Source organism: Macaca mulatta, chromosome 6 (genome assembly GCF_049350105.2).
Source record: "Macaca mulatta isolate MMU2019108-1 chromosome 6, T2T-MMU8v2.0, whole genome shotgun sequence".
Classification (NCBI taxonomy): Eukaryota; Metazoa; Chordata; class Mammalia; order Primates; family Cercopithecidae; genus Macaca; species Macaca mulatta.
In genome coordinates, this window is record NC_133411.1 from 118,517,603 (window position 1) to 118,537,594 (window position 19,992).

The 19,992-nt window shown below is 42.1% G+C and overlaps 2 protein-coding genes across 3 annotated transcripts in view; one reads left to right on the forward strand and one right to left on the reverse strand.

Moving 5' to 3' along the window:
• Positions 1-237: 237 nt before the first annotated feature.
• On the reverse strand, positions 238-3,255 carry LOC114678876 (uncharacterized). Its single transcript, XM_028849639.2, has one exon. It carries the CDS (start codon positions 2,180-2,182, stop codon positions 1,823-1,825), a length of 360 nt encoding a protein of 119 aa, XP_028705472.1. The 5' UTR covers positions 2,183-3,255; the 3' UTR covers positions 238-1,822.
• MAN2A1 (mannosidase alpha class 2A member 1) overlaps positions 1,868-19,992 on the forward strand; it is a 175,870-nt gene continuing 157,745 nt past the window's right edge. The window contains exon 1 of one of the 2 annotated variants that reach the window (XM_015140548.3): positions 1,868-2,972. In XM_015140548.3, coding sequence (XP_014996034.2) covers positions 2,838-2,972 — 135 coding nt within the window. In that variant the 5' untranslated portion in view covers positions 1,868-2,837. The remainder of the gene's footprint in view (positions 2,973-19,992) is intronic. The other variant, XM_078004468.1, reaches the window with a different exon arrangement.

Below are 19,992 nucleotides of genomic sequence, written 5' to 3' on the forward strand. Positions count from 1 at the left end.
GTGCTGCCTGGCCTCTGCTATTCTGAGATTGTGTCATCCCCACTGAAACCAGGGAGCCCATCTAGATAGTGGCATCCTCTATAGTCAAGGTTTTCAAGCAAGTCTAGTCTCTTTAGACACTGGAGGGCAACCTACTTCCACTGATAAGAGAAAGAGTTGGAGTGTTTAAGATTGTCGGTTTCATCTGGGTCCAACCCATTTCAAGTATTGAGATTCTATTATTAAAAAATAACACCCTTTTACGTGAAAAACTGAGAATGTGTATGAATTTAATAGCAGTTATAATTTAGTAACATGAAAATTAAAATTTTGTTTCTCAGCATCATTCTTGTCGCTACAATAAACCAGAGCTTTTAGAATTCTACAGAATATCTCTGGTTCTCATGCCATAACTCTGAGAGTTAAAAAACCTGTGCTTTCATTTCTCTTTATAACTAACCACTCAAAAGAATCCATCCCACACCAGTCTTTCTAGTCACCTTTACAACCATAGCAGTCAAGTGTAGCAGCCACTTGGGCCCCCAAGGCACAGGCTTCAGTTGGCACTTCATCAGGATCAACCACAGGTAATTGCTTAATTGAGATGCCCAGCATGTCATGAATTACATTTCCCTTTGGCAACGAGCTCAAGCTCAAAACCTCAATCAAACTGACCTTTAATCCCATCTTTGCAGGTCTATTTCTTGGGACTATTCCTGGGACAGGGAAGGCTTAATAAAAAGAATTATTAACTATAATAGAGAATTAGAGTAATGAAGGATTCACTAGTGAAAAGAGAACTTCAAAGAATATAGCAACAGCAGGTATAAGGAGCTAACCTTATAACTAACTCTTGGACTGAGAGACAGAGTGCCCAATGAAGAATCTCCCCAATTCCTCCCAGGGCTAAGATCTAGACCTTTTTGGAGAGGGCATGACCTGGCTCACTGAATGGCAGAGAAGTCACCATTGGGCTACGCCTGCAAAGCTTGTGGAACATGTGCCCTCTGCAACTTGCTGCAAATACCTCTAGGGTACCAGGGAAGTTATGCATGGGGTAGTGTCTCACCTCCTCTACAAAGCTCCTGGAGTTGGGCACGGGAGAGGAAATTGCTAGTTACTGAGCACTATAGGATCTTGGCACTGGAGAAAGCCAGGTATGCTGCAAAAGCCTATCAATACACAGAAACCAGGAAGCAAAATCCTTTTTTTCTGTAATGTCTCTTCAGCGCCCTCTACTGACAAAGCTTCAGTCCCAGAAGGCAAACGAAAAACTGTTTAAAAGGCTCAGATCCATTTTTACAGTGCAGTCAAAAAGGGTGAATTTGGAGCTGAGAGGCAATCAATAACTGGCACAAGCATCACTTCTCAGATTACACTCATGGAATTCGCAGTCAGATGTTTCTACATGTGCCTGGACGGCCCTTTGTCAGTCTCCTTTCCCCCAGGTTTCAACAGGCTGTGACCAAAGGAGGAAATAGCCCGAAGAGAATGTGCAAGCCCTCTTCTCTTGCATTTCCTCCAGCCCTTCACTAAGTACTCTTCCAGGCACGCCAGGCCCGAGTGTCCTAGGATAGGAAACCTGGGCAACAAAGGGAAGTGGGGTGTAAGTTCAACCCCCTGTTGGACGTGGGGTGCTGGCGCCTGAACGCCTCCGAAGGCCTCAACTCCCAGAAAGCTGCCTGCCAGGTCACAAGAGCCTTGTGAGGTCTTCCTACCGCCGGGACACTGGGAGGCAGGCGCGGGGCGGGTCCGGCCGGTGACGCTCTGCGATTGGGCGCCGGGGGGCCCGCCCCCTCAACTCGGAGCGCCGGGAGGGGGCGGGGCCAGCCGCCCGCTCGGCTCAGGGGCTGTCGGCGCTTATTGACCCGGCGGCCGCCGCGCCGCCGCTGTCTCCTCCTGCTCGTAGCAGGCGGTGCTGGAGCGCCAAGTGGCGCTGGAGAACCGGCGCTTCCTTTCGCCGCTGCCGCCGCCATCTCCGCGTTTGTGGGGCGGGAAAGAGGGAGGGGGATCGCGGCTGCAGCTGGAGCGGGCTTCTCTCCGGGGACGGTCCTTTTCTCCCTGCTCTCCTTTTCCTTCTCCCCGCGTTGCCACCGCCCGCCCCCTGCACCTCCCCGCGCAGCCTGGGTTCGGGAGGGGGAAGGTAGAGACGGCTGGGGGCGGGAGAGGCCGGCAAGCGGATGCTAGCTCTGAGGAAACTCATCAATTCGTGCGCCCCGGAGTCCAGGGTACACACCGGCCCAGTGGCGGCGGCGGCGGCGGCGGCGGCAGGAAGGGGCTCAGTTGGGGGAGGCGGGGGCGGTGCCGCGGGGGCGGGCCCGACCGTCCCGGCTAGAAGTTGTAGGGCTAGGTTCTTCACGACCCTGTTCCTTTCTCCTCCGCTTCTCTGACCTAGCTGCGCGGCCCCGGCCCGGGAACTGCCGAACCCGCGCCTCCCCTGGGTGAGGAGGACACGCCTGCCCTCGTCGAGAAAACTTTTCCTGCCGACTCAGTTGGCGCGGCGGTGGCAGGAAGTGCGGGCAGCGACCTCTCCTCCGCCTGCCCCGCGCGCCCTGCCGGAGGTCGGCGCTGAGCTTACGATCAAGTTTGTGGGGGCCCCTTCCCAGCTGCCGGCGAGTCTCGCCTCGAGAGGGGCGCCCGGCCCCGGGGAGGGCGGCAGGCCAGGGCGAAGGCCAAGGGCGTGTGGTGGCGCCGGAGACTTAGGTGCGGAGCACGGCTGGGACTAGCACCCGCAGCCGACAGCGCGGAGGGCGCGCAGCCTGGGAGAAGGGAGCCTCCGGCGGCTGCTTCCTGGAGTCAACAGTCCGCTGTCTCCTCTGGCTGAGGACAGTGTCCTGGCCCCGAGTCTATCGAGGAAAATGAAGTTAAGCCGCCAGTTCACCGTGTTCGGCAGTGCGATCTTCTGTGTGGTGATTTTCTCGCTTTATCTGATGCTGGACCGGGGTCACTTAGACTACCCCAGGAACCCGCGCCGCGAGGGCTCCTTTCCTCAGGTAAGCACCTGGGAAGGGGGCGCGGGGCTCCGAGGGGCCAGGCGTGCGGGCCCCTGGTTACCGGGGGGGCCAGGCGTGCGGGCTCCTGGTTACCGGCTCCTCCCCGACCTCTTCCTCCTGCCGCGGCCCCACACCGGTGCTGGGCGAGGCCAGGCCAGGGGAGGGTCCCAGCCGCCGCCAGCCGGGGCTCTGTAGCTCTCGGACGGCAATGATCATCTCTTGGGAGCCATCTCGCCCGGGCGCGCCGAGTTAACAAAGTGCCGGGCGGCGTGCGGCGGCGGCATCGCTCTCAGGGAAGTGGCCATGTTCCGGCATTCGCACCCGGCCTGTTGGGGTGGCTTCGGGCACCTGCTGGCGGGGGAACGGGCGCGGCGTGAGGCGCCCCCCCAGCCCGGGGCCCGCGTATGGCGGTGGGGTCGTTCTCGGCTCTTACGGGGTTAAGTCGCCCGCACAGTCCAGACCCCTACGCTCACCGAGTCTCGGAAATGGATCAAACCGACCCCACCTAGCCTTATTATTATTTTTTTTCTTCCCCACTGCCTCTGAAGAGAGAGAAGTTTATTTCGTGTTGCAGCCGTTTTAGATGTGAATCTGTAGGTTGATTTTAGTGTCGTCATTCTTCAGCTATTACCTCTGGATTGTTTGTAGCAGACATGGGGAACCGAGTGGGGAAGCGCGTGTTATACTCCGGCCGAAAGCTGTGGGGCGCTCAGCCCTGCGTCCAGTGGTAAAATTGGTAAATGAGTTGGGAAAACGACCCATCCAAAGTCTTATTTAAAGTTACCGAAAATAAGCAAAGCGGACACAATCTGTTCCCTTTGGAAGGGTACCCGCCGCGCGGCATGTGCGAGTTCAGTTTCAAGTTATTTGCCAATAACCTGTGCACTTCAGAAATTGGGGTGGAACTGGGTATTATGTAGTGTGCTCTGGAACGGATGAACCTGAAGAACTCAAACCCTGACAGGGCAATCTAACTATTCCTACTTGACTTACGAGAGAGAGAGAAGCCTAGACGTGAAGTTGATTTTTTTTTCTCTTTTGTGACAACTTAAATGACCAAAGAATATTCTTGCCATTTTTTTTCTATTATGCTAGAGCAAATGGCATGAATTTAATTGAGATTAAAGGACAAACTTTACTGGAATTATTTTGAAAGTGAAAAAAGACCCTTTTATGGGTGCTATCATCAATACAGAGCACTCAACATGTTTTGTCGGTGAGAGGTATTAAAAATCTTGCTGCAGAGAGATGTATCAAAATTTTAAAAGCCTCTGCTTTCCTTAGGTAGTATGACAGAGAAAATAGAAACAAGCACTATGGGCATCTTTAAATCTTGAGCTCAAAGCTTGTCCAGTGCTTCTTGATGAGGTTGGAGAGAACAGTTGGAAAAAGGTAAGGAGTTTTAAGCTTAGCTTGATATGTTGTGTAATTTTGGGATTGAAATTACTGTAATTTTTTTCCCTCCAGTAACCTCATTTTCAGAATTTCCTCCATTACAAGAAAATCATAAAAAGTGATATATTTTACTTAAAGCATTTCCTTAAATAATGTCCTTTGGCTTTGGCTTGATGATCACTTGAAAATGATTTATGCAAACATCTGGACCTGGGTTTTCTGGCAACCTTGACATTTTCTCTATTTCTAAAGACGTGAGTGACTCATTCAGTTACTGGGAAATCTTAGGCAAAGCTAATTCCAATATTGTAATACCCATCCTTAGTCCTCAATGAGAGGCTGAAGTTCTGCTTTAAGTGTAAGAGCAGAACTTCATCACCTTTCATTTGATGAAAGGTGAAAGTGGCTGCTGGAGAAGGCTGTTGGTACTGAACTGGGAGGTAGAGCATTTTGTATTTAAGATTGCCTTTCTCAGATTTTCTATACTGGATTTTCACTGCAGAAAGAAGAAATTCTTTGAGTGCCCGGAAGGCCGCTGACTCCCCAAGCAGACAGACATTTTAAGACCCTTCTGTAAGCTTAACCGTTATGTGTGTGACATTAGCCTTCGTATCTTAGGTAAACTTCAGTGGGCGAGGGAACTGAGGCACGGAGAGATTAATTAGCTTGCCCAAGGTCACACAGCTGTAAGCTGAGATTTGAACAGGTAGCCTTTGTAGCCCAGGCTCCCAGCCACTATGTTGTCGTGCCTCTTAGGAATCTGTTGCCTACTGTTTAGGCTGCCATCTGCTTATGGAAAGACCTGATGTAAAATAGAAAGCAGTGATCCTCAACCTTTTTGTACCGGGGACTGGTTTCCTGGAAGACAGTTTTTCCACAGACAGGGGTGGGGTTGGGGGGGAGTCGGAGGTTTTGAGGATGAAACTGTTCCACCTCAGATCATCAGGCATTAGATTCTCATAAGGACCATGCGACCTAGCTCCCTCGCATGCGCAGTTCACAGTAAGGTTTGGGCTCTATGAGAATCTAATGCTGCTGCTGATCTGACAGGAGGTGGAGCTCAGGCTGTAATGCTTGTTGACCTGCTATGCCACTCACCTCCTGCTGTGTGGCCTGGTTCCTAACAGGTCCACGGCCCTGGGATCGGGTACCCCTGATGCAGAGCATGTTGCTCTCTGGTACTTTAGCTTATAACTAAAGGAACTTCTATTCTGAAGCCATAATGAATGTGGTCCTTTTTCTGAAACATTTACCACTTGAGATTTATACCTTCCCAGAATGTCTGAGCTCATTTCAGAGCTAAACATTATAATGAAAACCATTATGTAGTCCAGCATCCAGAACTTGAGTTGATTCTTTTTTTGATTTTTATTTATTTTTTTTCACTGCTTCTAACTTAATAACACCAAACATAGTAAAAGAAGGTTGCAATACATTTCTTTGGCAAGTTTGGGTACTGAATTTTTTCTTGAGTTTTAGTAGAGCCAAGCAGGTTGGTCACTATGTGTCATTTTTGGTGTCTAGTAGAATGGTTTATTTAGATAGGTGTTGAGTTCCTCTAAATTGTCCATTTTAGTTGGTTTCAGTTGATATGGAACCTTCACCAGGCTTTAGGTTCATCTTGTAAACAAGATATTTTTAAAGACCATCCTAGATTGAGAGCAATCTATTTGTTGTGTTTTTTGGAGAGGGAAAACTCTTGTGTTTTCCACCATTTGGCTGGACTCTGGGGCAAGAGTGGGCTGGCTCAGGGTGCTTCAGTTTCTGTCACCCCGGAGCAGCTGCCTGCGTCTGAGATATTCTTTGGAAATCTATCCTGAAGCACTCTGAAGCCTTCCTTCTGCTTCTTGGAGGACTAGAGGCAACAGGGGGCCTAATCTGATGTAACTTGTGTGTATATTTCAGGGTTAATAAATCTCAGCTAAGAAAATTAATAAAAATTCCACTGTGAATGAGAGGTTGGTCAGGGACTAATGTCCTGAAAATGCTTTATGATAACTTGGAAGAATTTGAGCAGATGGAAAGGAGAAACTTTGATAAGGTCTCCCTGAAATTAGTCATCACTTCTTACAAGCAGATTTCACAAGTTGCTTTCTATCTATGGTGTGTATAATAGGGTTGTCTTATTAATGTCTGATGTTTGGATCTAGAGAAGTAAATTAATGAGTCAGGTTTTGTGTAACAAATGATCACTCTTTAAATAATTAGTGTAGCATATGACCGTAGAGATTAACTCTTAAAATACAGAAATTGAGACTCTGATGGAAAATGTGAAAGTGAAGTTAAAACTTTTATCTTTTTGCCTATGTAACATTTATCAAGTGATTAAGTGAGAATGCCTTTAAATAAGCATTTGATTGAAAGCCATTAGAAGGTGGAAACTTGTATACCTTTTTCTTTTTTTTCTTTGGGACAGGGTCTTGCTCTGTCATCCAGGCTGGAGTGCAGTGATGCAATCACAGCTTACTGCAGTGGCCTTGAATTCTTGGGCCCAAGGCATTCTCCCACCTCAGCCTTCTGAGTAGCTGGGACTACAGGTGTGTATGCCACTGTGCCTAGCCAGTTTTAAAATTTTTATTTTGTAGAGACTGGGTCTTTCTATGTTGACTATCTAGTTTCGAATTCTTGGCCTTAAGCTGTTCCCTTGCCTCAGCCTTCCAAAGTGCTGGGATTATAGGTGTGATCCACTGGTCCCAGTTGCCTTTTTTTTTTTTTTTTTTTAACTTACTATAATACAGATACAGAAATGTGCTTACATGCTTTTCATCAGTAGTACTTCTTAAGAGTCTAGCACAGTAGATGTTATTAATGAAAGTTGACCCATGGCAATATGTATAACTAGGACTTTGATTCCCCAGTTTTTTTTCTTGCTTTCATAAATCTGTAAATCTTACTTAAGAATGACATATAAGGAAAATATGATCTCCTTCCCCTTCCTTCAGTGCAGTCTATTTATAAACAATAGTACTTGCTGCTGGGGTTTGTTCACGTTTGTATGAGGGAGTTTGTCTTTTTTCCTGGGATATAATACTGAGATCTGTGTTTTTTGGGAAGTGATGGAACTTTGATAGTGCATCCAGCATTTAGGAATGCAAGAACAAACATTAGAGCCTTTTGAGGATGGTTTTCTGTAACTCCTCTTCGGTCCAACAGCCCTGTGGGACTCTTCCTGATCAGCATTTTTCACTAAGACCCAAACTGACTTCCTATAAACTACCAGGGCCAGATACTCATGACTATCTGTGGTTTGAAGATAGTAGTTTATGTTTTTGTTTGTTTGTTTTTGTTTAAATTGAATTGGGTGTGTTGTTCCCAGATGAACACTGTTATCAGGGCCTAAGCAAATTTTTTTGTCAGGGAGATGTCACAGTTGTATTATTGGAAGGGGATTTTCTGTCTTAGCTTTTAATTTGCATTAAGAGGTGTCTGGGCTGTGGGCATAGTAGTGACTAACATGACCACTTTTATTTGTTTTTGAGTCAGCTATTGCTTTTTGTGATAACTGAGAACTTTAGTCTTTTTTGAAGGAGTGAAGTGTTGAGAGTTTCCTGGAATGAGTGGTTCCCTAGCTGTTGCTGATCACCTGGTTTATTCTTAGCTTTTTTTGCATTCAGGAGTCTTAGTTTTCCCTTGTTCTCCAACTTCTGTAATCTTTAAGAAAATGAAAGGATATTTAGCAGCTCTGATGACCTGTGTTTGCTGGATTGTAAAGGCCTTATTGCATTTTTTGTCCCTTCTGTCTTGGTAAAGTTCCTGATAGCGGCAGCTTTTGTAAAAGTTTGAGCAGAACTTAAGGCAAGGAGGAAGAACTCTAAAATAGTTATTTTTGCTTCTCAGTTGTTATTAGTAGGTTAATCAGAAGAAGAAGTAGGACATTTTAACTAAAATGGGTTTCTGTTTCAGTTATCAAGCCAAGCTGCTATTTTTAAGATTGAAACCATGTTTAAATTCAGACAGATTTGTGGATTAATTGTACTGAAATGGAGCTCACATCTAGTGCTTTAGTGAGTATAGCTAAATTTGCCTATAATAGGGAGGAAGTAAATCATTTGATTTGATGAACTGTGTCACTTGAGGTCATAGCATAGCTTTTCTGAAAGAGTGCCCTGTTTAAGGTAATTATATTTTTATGCAGACAGGCGGATAGTAGGTATCTAGTGAATATCTTTTTTTTTTTTTTTTTTTTTTTTGAGATGGAGTCTTACTGTGTTGCCAGGCTGGAGTGTAGTGGTGCAATCTCGGCTCACTGCAATCTCCGTCTCCCAGGTTCAAACGATTCTCCTGCCTCAGCCTCCTGAGTAGCTGGGACTACAGGCGCCCGCCACCATGCCTGGCTAATTTTCGTATTTTTAGTAGAGATGGGGTTTCACCATGTTGGCCAGGATGGTCTCGATCTCCTGACCTTGTGATCTGCCTGCCTCGACCTCCCAAAGTGCTGGGATTACAGGCTTGAGCCTCTGCGCCTGGTGGGTATCTCTTAAATATCTTAATGTTAAATTTCTAAATCTAACATACTGTTTTCTAAAGAAGAGATCAACTTTAAAGTACTTTAGTTTAAAATGGTACATGCTCTACCATTTGCTGCCTCTATCCAGGGTTTGCAGCCTCTTTGCTGTTGACATTTTGGGCCAGAGAATTCTTTGGTCTTAAGGGCTGTCCTATGCATTGTAGGGTGTCTAGCAGCATCCTTGCTCTCTACCCAATATCTGCCAGCATCACCGTTCTCTCTCTGTCCCCCTAGTTGTAGGAATGAACACTGTCTCCAGACACTGCTCTCAATATCCTCTGGGAGTGGGAATCATCCCTGTTGAAACTGCATTGGCTGTGGTTTTGTCAAAGGCCTATTCTTTATACCCAGTACACATCATTAGCACTTTGTGTTTTAGGAAGGAGTGATCAAAAGGCTGAAGCTCAAAAAGCCAACTAGCATTTTTTGATGGGTGAACTCTATTCTTCCTCAGGATGCCTAAAATTCACTTACATATTTAGGATTCTAAATTGTAGTATGTTACAAAAAATTACAAGGATAGATTATGTTCATATGTAAGTTAAAGGAAAAAATGGAAGATTATTATAATGGAACTTAAAAAAATCTTTTCCAATCGGACATATGTATTCTGAGAAAAACATTAGGGTCTGGTAAATAGATCATCTTTTACTTTCTTCCAGTTGAATTAGAGGTTGGCACTTGTCCAGATTTATTCCCCTTGCCTTTTAGCATAGGAAGATAAGGTATATTGATTAATAAGGTAGTATAAAAATTGTCTGCAAAAATGTTTTGAAATGTCTGCAGTTTTCTCAGGCAGACTATTTACTTTTCAGTATATTGTTTTTATTTCTGTTAATTTTGATGATTCTGGTTACAACATTTTAAATATGTTCTTGAGATGAGAAAAAGCATGGAAAGAAACTGGGAAATAAGGAGAGTGGATAGAGACTTTCCTCCTGATCGTTTCATTTTGTCCTCTAAATAGCATTTTTTACGAAAGTGTGATGGAAGTGGGAAGGCAGGGAAAGAATGAAGTTCTTGACAAATAATCTTCTTTCTTTTGTCTCCAAGGCCTCTGGTTTTGAACTTTGCCTAAGTCAGCTGACTATGAGTGAAATCTGCCTGCTGCCTGTCTTTGTAGGGCTGTGAGCTAAGAATGGTTTTTACATTTTTAAATGGTTTAATAATGTTTCATGACATAGCCATAGTCATTCATCTACCAATTTTCTCTGGCCACTTTCTCACAGCAGTGGCAAAGTTTAGTAGTTAAGACAGAAACCGGCTCACAAAACCTAAAATATTTACTATCTGGCCCTTTTCAGAGTTTGCCAATCCCCAGGTTAAACTATATTTCTCTAGTGTTAATAATGGAGGCAAATAGTATGGTTAGATCTGTTAAAGTATATGTGAGTTAATTAAAGACAAACAATTCTCATAAATTGGTTATTAGATAAGCATTGGTCAAACTTTGTGTTTTTAGAGAGTGGTTTAAAACTTGTGTAATCTGCATGTTTCATAGATTTCCAGGTATCCTTGGGGAACTTCGATGCTAGAGCACGGACATGCTTGATGAGTTTGCTTCTCTTCTTTCACCTGAAGGTTTTACACTGTAGGACTGCTCTGGGAAGGAAGGTTCTGGGCCATGAACTAGGCAAAATTGATCCGTAGCTTCAAGACGGAAATATGACTTTTTGGATCTGCTGTAATTCACAGATGGGCTTAATTCTGAGCCCAGTCTGATTGCTTGGGTTAGTTCTGAGAAGGGAGAGCTCAGGTATAGGTATCTTCTTCATAAGATGTTAGGTAGAATATGAAACTCAGCCAGTCTCTGGGATCTTGAGCGTTACTCAGCTTGGAGGCAGGGTACTTTCAGGTTGTCAGCAGAGGTGCTGACCTGTTCTTCTGCTTATTGAAGAGTAATTCTAGCTAATTTTCATCATTTTCTTCACTTTTAAAGATTATATGTCACTTTCTTTGCTATGACACAGGCCAACACCTCATTTGTGTCCTCAAGAGATTTTAGTATCATCTTTAAATTGCAGTATACTTAGTCTGAACAAAATGGGGGCAATGTGTCTCATTGAGTAGTGTTAAGGTTAGTGTTAAGTAGAGTTAAATATTTTTTTTTCACTAAAAAAATGTATGCATTTTTGTATTTTTCACATGTAAATGGATTTACCACTGGCCGCCTTTGCAGAAGGTGCCTTTGGAAGTCCAGAGAAATTAAATGCTTTTTCCATGAGCAGAGAAGACTCCAAATTTGACCCTGTCCTATGTTCTTGCCGGTGCAGTTCATTGGCTTCAGTGAGGAGTCCGGAGAGCTGGGACTTTACCAATGATTTTTTTTTCTTTTAAACATGTACAGGGTATAAATGCACATAGAAATAATTCATATGACATAGAAAGGTACACATTGACAATAGAATCCCTCTCCCTTTTTTCCCCATCTTTAGTCCACTCTTCTCTGAGTCCCACTTCTGACCATTTCTTTATGTTCCATGTGGGTTTCCTTCTTTAACTCTAAATACGTGCATATACCTCTTTTTTGATTTTTGTTTCAATTTTGAGCTATTGTTTCCCTTTATAAGAGATGGAGAATTTAACTCAATACCCCCACTCTTCTCAGTTTTTAAAAAGTTTTGTATTCAATTTGTTTGATATACATTAACAACTTTCAATGATGTAATTGCATTTGTTTTCTTGATCCATCAACTTTAGACCTAAAGCGACTCCCCACTCTGTCAGTCAAGGAATTTGGTACTTCTCAGCCTTCTCCCACTCATTTCTTTTCCTTCTCATTTCTCACCCTCCCTCAGCCATCAGTTTTTTTACATCAACATACCTTATGTCATCTACATTTCATCCTGTGACTGAATGTGTTATGTGCTCTGACTATAGGTTGGTTACAAAAATTGAAAGCCAGTAAACAAGGATACAGAATTTTAGGTAGGAGAAATAAGTTCAAGAGATCTATTGTACAACCTGCTGATTATAGTTAATGATAATACATCGTAGTTTTGAAAATTGCAAAGAGTAGATTTTAAGTGTTTTCACCACAAAAAAGAGTATGTGATGTAATGCATGTGTTAATTCGCTTGATTTAGCATTCCACAATGCATGCATTTTTCAAAATGATATACTTGATAAATACGTACAATTTTTATTTGTCAGTTAAAGAGAGCTTGTTTGGAGGTTCCAGCAGGGGAGTGCAGCTCCTTGCATACCCTTGACCAAAGACCAGTCCTCCTCTATCAGGGATGGTCATCCTCTTTGACTGAGCATGCAGCTTCGGGAGGGACGCACATAGAGCGGTGAGGGAGGGAGGGGACACCCGCCTAGCCAACCAGATCAGCCAAATCAACCCTGGTAATCAATGGGTGACAGATTTCACAGCCAGATTGCCCTCACATCCTATTTGTCAGTTAAAGAAATGAAAAATGTTAAAAAAAGAAAACCAGTACATAGTGTTTTCAATTTTATGATATTAAATACCATTCAATATATGTCAGATAGTTTGGCTTCCTAAGAAGAAGGGATAATCTTGATAATTAAACCTGTGCCACTTGAAGGAAATATTCTGAGCATCAGAGCAAGTGGAGTCTCTTATATTCCAGCTGGTGAGAATCATGCTGTATTTCAGTTTCCTTCACTTCTGGACCATGACTTCCTTATATGTAATTTTTGTTTTTTCTGTCTATTTCTAATTCCTTTCCCTTTTCGTTAGTGTCAGAGGAAATAGAAGTTATTGATTCCTATCTCTTGAATCTCATTATTTAAAAAATCATTTTACAACTCAGTATGCACCAACATTTTGGTGCCTTGTGCCTACTCAGGATTGAAAGTATGAAGTTTTGCCGGTTTTTTTTTTTTTTTGGTTGTTCACAATTACTATTTACTCAAATTGCCATTCTTCTTCTTGAACTGATAGTGCTTTGTTTCCTTTGTGATGAGAAGCCTTTCCCTTCAAGGTGAGGACTTTGGGGCTAAAGATGTACTTTGCAGCAGTTCCCTTCTGTTTCTTTGTACCACAGGTGTAGAGGAATGTGGAATTTATGGGTCTTGGCCTTGGTGGTAACATTTTACCTGTAGAGCATCAGAACATTGAAGCCTGAGAATGTGAATCATTCTTAGCATCATTTTCTACATAAAGTCCTGAATTGGTGTCTTTAGAATCCAGTGAAGCAGTCATTCTTTTAATAGTCACCAGCATTCCAGAAAAGTCATACTTATGAAAAATTCAGGCATAGAATTGTAGAGTAGACTGAGTCCTTCCGGGACAGGTATTAGTCTTTGATTTTTCAGATAAGGGCACCGAGTCACACATAAACTAGACCTCAGCAATTTGTCCAGTCACAGCATACCTGGGACATGCATCCTGACTTATAATTCACTGGCCTTCTGGCTGTACTATACCCATATCCAGCATATATTTGAAAATTTACTGCATTAGGTAATATGGAAATTATGGTAGACATATATTACTTGCTTTGAAATAACTTTTTAGTTATTTAGAAAAACAAACTGCCATTTGTTAAACTATTAGAGACAGTTAAGTGCTGTTATTCATTAAAAGTTAAAGAGGTTAGAATGTTGCCTGGCGTATAGTAAGTGCTCAATAAATGCTAGTTGTTACCAATGGACAGATTTGTAGCATACCTATTATGTAGCAAGCACTGTTCTAAGTTCTGGGGATACAGGAGCTAAGACTAAAACAAGAGTCAATATTATTTTATATTCCTGATATAAAGGCAAAGGCCTTAAAGAGAGCTCAGAAACAGAAACAAGTTCTGGTGATGGCCTGGCTTAAGTTGACTAAAGGAGAGGGTAAAGAAGCTAAGCTTTTCCTGTTGGATAATACTTTGAAGGGAGAAAGAAAATGGCTAGTGTAAAGTACGGTGCTTCTGAAGGCTTTGAATCCTAGAGGAGATTGGCTTGATTTAGAATCTTTGGTGCCTATAAAGAGTAGTTGGGAAAACACTGTAGGTAATTCAGGATCGGATTGCAAATTGCCCCGAGAGTTTGTCTGAAGAGTTATGAGTTAGATGGTAGTGAACCACTCCAAGTTATTGAATATACCAGCAAGCTGCTTGAGAAAAGCAGTGTGAGAGAATTAATTTTGTAGAAAATTTTAGACCTGGAAAGGAGCTAAGAGAATATTCAATCTAGATTATTCTGGTAGCTGTGTGTAGGAAGACTCAAGTAGGAAGGCAGCTGAGAATCTGTTTGAGGTAATATAGACATAAGGCAGTAAATCCCTGTACCAGTATTGAATTGGCTAGAATTGAGAGGATGAAAAATGTGGAGACATTTTGTAAAGAGAAAGACCAGAGCTTTTTAACAGATTTAATCAAGGGTAATGATGAGTGGCTTGAATCAGAGAATTTCTCCTACCTTTTTCCATTGGGGTATTGGAGACTGGTTGTACTATTTGCAAAAGGGGATAGCTTGAAAGATAAGCTGATCTGGAAAGCCAAGTTCGGTTTCATTTATGATGACGTGGATGTTAGTGGAAATAACCAAGTGGTCTGGAAAGCCAGTGAGAGATCAGGGAAGGGAGATGCTGATCTGGTAGTCATCAGCATAGCCGAGAATGAATGAGCTCACTTGGGGACTGTGCTGAGTGAGGGCAGGGCCAGGTACATTTCTTATAACCAAAAACTGTACATCTTACATTAAGAATATTTTGTAGCAGATGTTAATGAAATAAAGCAGCTTGTGTTCAAATTGTCAAACTAGCAGCTCATGGATCACCTTACCTAAGGAAAGGTAAGATGATCAGAAGGAAGGATTTCTAAGAAGCATTTTAGTAGGAGTTTAAAAAAGACCCTTCTCATCTTTGGCACAAATGATAGGACTAAATTATTTTTTTCTGGGTTGTTTAAGACAGAACATAAGTTGTGTGTGTGTGTGTGTGTGTGTGTGTGTGTGTGTGTGTGGAGGATGGGCAGACAGGTCGTGGAGAGGGAGAGAGAGAGATTTATTAAGGATCAAAATGCAACACCCCAAATAGGGGACTGAAGTTTGAAGGTTGTTCTGAAGGTCAGACATATTTCTGAGAATACTCTCCAAATTGCCTGTTGTTGATGGTAAAGAAAAACCCTGTTCTGTTGGGCTGGTAGCCGACCGCATTAACTGGAGAAGTAGAAACTGTCTTTGACCCAGGGCTACCTCTGGAAAATTTGTAGGGTCAAATAATAACACTTGAGGTATCGGATATTTCTTCCAACTTTTAGGTAGAAGATCCAACCAATAATTGTTTTAAACAAAAGAGATTTGAGAAGAACTCCAGAAATTTGTATCCTTAACTCATCTTTGATAGCCAATGGTATGATATTTAGAGGTTTGCTATAATCGTATTGATATATATTATGTTATGTCTTACTGCTGCATTTGTTGCTTCTGTGGTATGTACTGTGTCTCACCTTGCCCTTGTAGACCAGTTGGTACAGATGGATTTTTATAAAGAAAGACAATAGGAAAGAATTTGTAAAACTTTAGAGTCTGTAGTGCTTGTATAAAGAATAGTTTGGAAATTCAGAATTTATAATAATTCAGATGAGACTTGCCTAAATACCTGTCTCCTGTCAATAAGAAATAGAAGGGGGGACTTATTCAGGAAATGATTAGTATAAATAAGGTTGAAGGGGGGTTGATTATCTAATTAGTACAACCCTGCCTTCAGAGGCTTTCCAAAACTATTTCTGTATGAAAAACAATCTCAGACATGTCAGTTGCATTTATTTTAATAGGCCAACACTGTTTAGGTTGATTACTGACAATTATTTTCTTTTTGTGTTGAAACTGTTTGTCAAAATTACTTGTGTAAAATTATAAGATGTTGACAGAACTTTTGTTAGCATATCCTAACATACAATACATGGCATTAATTCATGGTAAATGTGTTTAGGTAGTATAAATGGATAGTGCCTAATAACCTTGTGTACAAAGATAAGCATTTGTCATAAATGTAAGACAGATTACCAACATAGACCAGCAATCATTGCCTATATGATGTGTAACAACATGACCCTGGTTAGCTGAGAATTGTTAAGGTCTGAAAGTGTATCACGTGAACCTTCATGCAAGTTCTTGGGTGGGATACACTGTTGGCAGATTCTGTCAGAGTGCTAAGCATAAGAATATAAATTAAAAATAAGTTTTAGAAGAAAAGTTGGTGTGGTTTTTAAAAAAAATTCTGCAAAGAATAGTGTTCCATAGAACAGGTTGGGAAGTGCTGAATTAAAGAAAGAGTTCTATTAGTCAACAGTTAATATGTTTAGTGCCACTTAATTGCAGTTATTAAATGGATCTGTAAGTAATAAAACTGCATTTTATTAAAATTTTATAATCTACATATTTTGCCCTACTTATACACCCTTCTTCCAGTCATTTTTAAGTGGGTATCTGTTTTGCATAGTCTCATTTTATGTAATAGCTTGGTGTCTAAAATGTTGCCTCAACAGGAGGTAGTTTCTGTGCAGCCATATTGGGCTGGTGCAGATAGGGCCATATGGTTCTAATCTAAACATACATCTGAAAACTCATAGGGTGGAGCTGGTGCTGTTTCCTGGAACCTGTAGAAAACGTCAGCAACTGGAGTCCTGACCACATTTTTGGAGGAGGGTGGTGAGGGAATGGGATGTTATTATTTGAGGTCAGGACTTGGATCCTGTGTAGTGACTCTGGCAGCTACTAGCTTGGTGGCCCAGCTGCAGTAGTCATGAGTCCCTTGAGTGCCCCGCCAGAGCAAGGGATGTTGGGCTTGGAGTCCCAGCTTTTCCCTTCACAGTCATTTGGCACTCTTACCTGCATCTGAGCAGCTTCTGTTACTGTCATACCTAGGCAGGTGTGAGATTTATGAAAAATGATTTGCCTGGGCAAAGAGTGTATTGCTTCTGCAATTTGGTGAGGGATTCTGTAACTATGTATTTTTTGTGCTCACATCATGAGGGCATTTATTTCTTTGAATGAACAAGTGGCTGCACAAAGACAGATTCCACAATTTTGAAGAAATTCAGGCATGTTAAGCTCTCAGTCTGGAAAATACCATTAAAAGGTTTTCTATAACTGGCTTGTGGCTCATTGATAGACAGGTGGCCACAGCCCCAGTTCACACTCTTTTTGGCCTCAGCACTACACATCTTAAGGGGTGAAATGGGCACTTGGAAGGTTACCTGTCATTTTATCAAACTCAAAGGCCTTCCTGTTAAGTTCCAGAGATCTGACTAAAGGCAGGGTTTTTCTGTTGAGATTGAATAGTAGCTGACTGACCAGGGACTGCAGCAATAACGATGACACCCCTGCTAGAAATACAGACTCTCTTTTACCAAATCGCAGTTCCTATATTTAGCTTTAATGCGGCGCTTCTTAACTGGGAATGTGTGAGAATTGCCTAGTGAGCCATTTTAAATTATAAAAGGCAGATCTCTGCGCTTTTTCTAGGTAATCCCATTTGTTCCCATTGCTTGAAATTCATATTTATTCTGGCCACTCAAGTTTATATATTTAGCCCTGACTTCTTTCCTGAGTTCCAGACTTGCATGTTCACTGACACCACCATTCAGCTATCTAATAGTTTCAGAATATAACATGTGCCCCTCTGTCTCCGCCCCAATAACTGGCTTGTGGGCCTGTTCTTCTAAAATGCCACCCATAATCCTCCCCCTTGCCCTAGCAAAAAACTCAATGCCATTTTTTGTTTTCCTTTCCTGCCCCTCCCATTCCTAGCTCATCTTTCTTGTCATTCTTTCATGTTCCTTCCCTGCCTGTCCAAGCTACCATGGCTTTTACCTGGCAAACTGCAGCCTCTTAGTCCATATGCCCCACTGTGGCTCCAGAATGGCTTTAAATTTTTTAATTGATTGATTCTAAAACTCAGTCTAAGATAAAGATGTTGATGCTGCTTTTTCTGAAAATTACTTTGAACCATAAAGGGTAACTCTGTCTTTTCTTAACTCCTTTATTCAGTTAGGTGTAGAGCCTTGTTAGACCAAATTATGCCTGTGGGAGACAGTTTATGAGGTTGCACGGCCTCACCCTCCATTGCTTGGGCTCACAGCTCCTTTGGGTCATGGCTCTCCAGCTCTGATGATAGAGCTTTGGGCAAGACTTTCTCTAAAAAGGACTAAGCTTAAGAATACTTTATAAGCTTTATTTTTATAAGGCCAACTATTTGCTAGGTATATTAGTTTCTTATTGCTGCCATAACAAATCACCACAAAGTTAGTGGCGTAAAACAAGAAAAATGTGTTGTTATACAGTTCTTTAGGTCAGAAGTCTGAAACAGGCCCTACTGGACTAAAATAAAGATGTCTGCAGAGCTGCATTCCTTCTGGAGGCTCCAGGGGGGAATCTGTTTCCCTGCCTTTCCAGCTTCTGGAGGCTGAGTGCATTCCTTGGCTCAAGGCTGCCTTCCAGCAATAGCATCATTCTGATTTCTTGTGTCCTCACATCTCCCTCTCTGGCCTGACTCTTCCATTTTCCTCTTTTCCCTTATGATTACATTGGGCCTACTCAGATATTCTAGGGTTTTCTTCCCATCTGCAAAGCCTTAAACTTAATCACATCAGGGAAATTCCTTTTGCCATGTAAGGTAAGGTATTCACAGATTTCAGGGATTATTAGGACAGGGACATCTTTGACTAAACATTATTCTACTTACTGTACCAGGCACTATTTACATTTATTTGCATATACTAACTAATCCTCATAACAACCCTGTGAATTAGGTATTATTAATTCTCCCCATTTTACAGATGAGGAAGCTGCAGCACAGAGAAGTTATGTAACTTTGAACTTGCCCGAAGTTACATAGCCAGTAAGTAGTGGTGCCAGAATTCAAATTTTGGTTGGCTTCAGAGTCTGTTCTTAATTATGATGCATACTATCTGGAGGTGCATATTATAGTACCCTTCAAAGTGATTTTTCAAAAGCCATACTTTTCACATATGTAGCAGCAGCTGCAATAATACCTTCTTCACTGCTTACTTGTTGGCAGGTCCTGTGCTAAATTCTTTCATAGCCATTCCAAGCAATAGGTGTTAGCATCTGCATTTTGCCCATAAGAAACTGAGGCCCAGGATTAAGTTACTTCCCCAAGATCACATGGCCAATAAGTGCCGAAACTGGTATTGGAAGCCAGATAGCCTGAATAGGAGCCAGTGCTTAGCCATTAAGCTGAATTGCTTTCACCTTTATCTGGTGAAGGACATCATTAACGATAAAGGTAATCTTTGCTCGTACATGGTGGGCACATTTGATGACATAATCAGAGTCCAGAAAGAACTTGGTGTGTTGGAGTGATATATTGAATCTAACAGAATTAGATTTGAAAGGAAAAAAAACGTAAATGAAAGGTGGTATAGATCCTAAGTTTCAGATACATGCATACACATTGGAGTAAAGTTTTGTTTCTTTTGAATGCTACCATTGGTGGGTATATTATAAACATATCTTCTACAAGTCTTATAACTAGAAACTTGATTTGGTTGAGTGCAGATCTTATATCACTACCATGATAGGAAATAGTCCAGAATTATCATGGGGTTCTTTTTCCAAACTCCCTTCACTCCCCACATGAGGTGAAAATAATAGTCTCTTGAGCTAGGTTAGTGATGGTAGTGAAAATGGAAAGCTTTTGATTGGACTGTACGGAATCCATAATCTTTGCTCTAGAAAGGGAGTCACATATTGTACTATATTCACCAGGTCATGATTGTCATCCTGTGGCCAACGTGGGTCCCATTCTATATTATTTCCCAAACAGCCCATGAAAACCACCCTATTAATTAGCTCTTTCCTTCCCATTCTTACCTACTTTTTGGAATGCAGTGAAGACTTCTTTTGGATTTTCTTTCTTCAAAAATGGTTAGTGTGTTTTGTTTTTATTTGTATTATTTTTGGTGTGGGTTTATATGCCAAAACATTGAATACTTGGAAAAAAATGTTATACGCCATTTTTCTTTCTTTCCTTCCTTTTTTTCTCCCAATAAATACTTAAGGTCCTGCTGTGTGCTAGGTAGGTAGGCATCAGGGTACAGTACATTGAGTAAAACAGCTATGGTGCCTGTTGTCAATATAGGGATTCATTTAGTGAGGAAAAGAGGGAAGCAATACATGAATAACATAGATAATTGT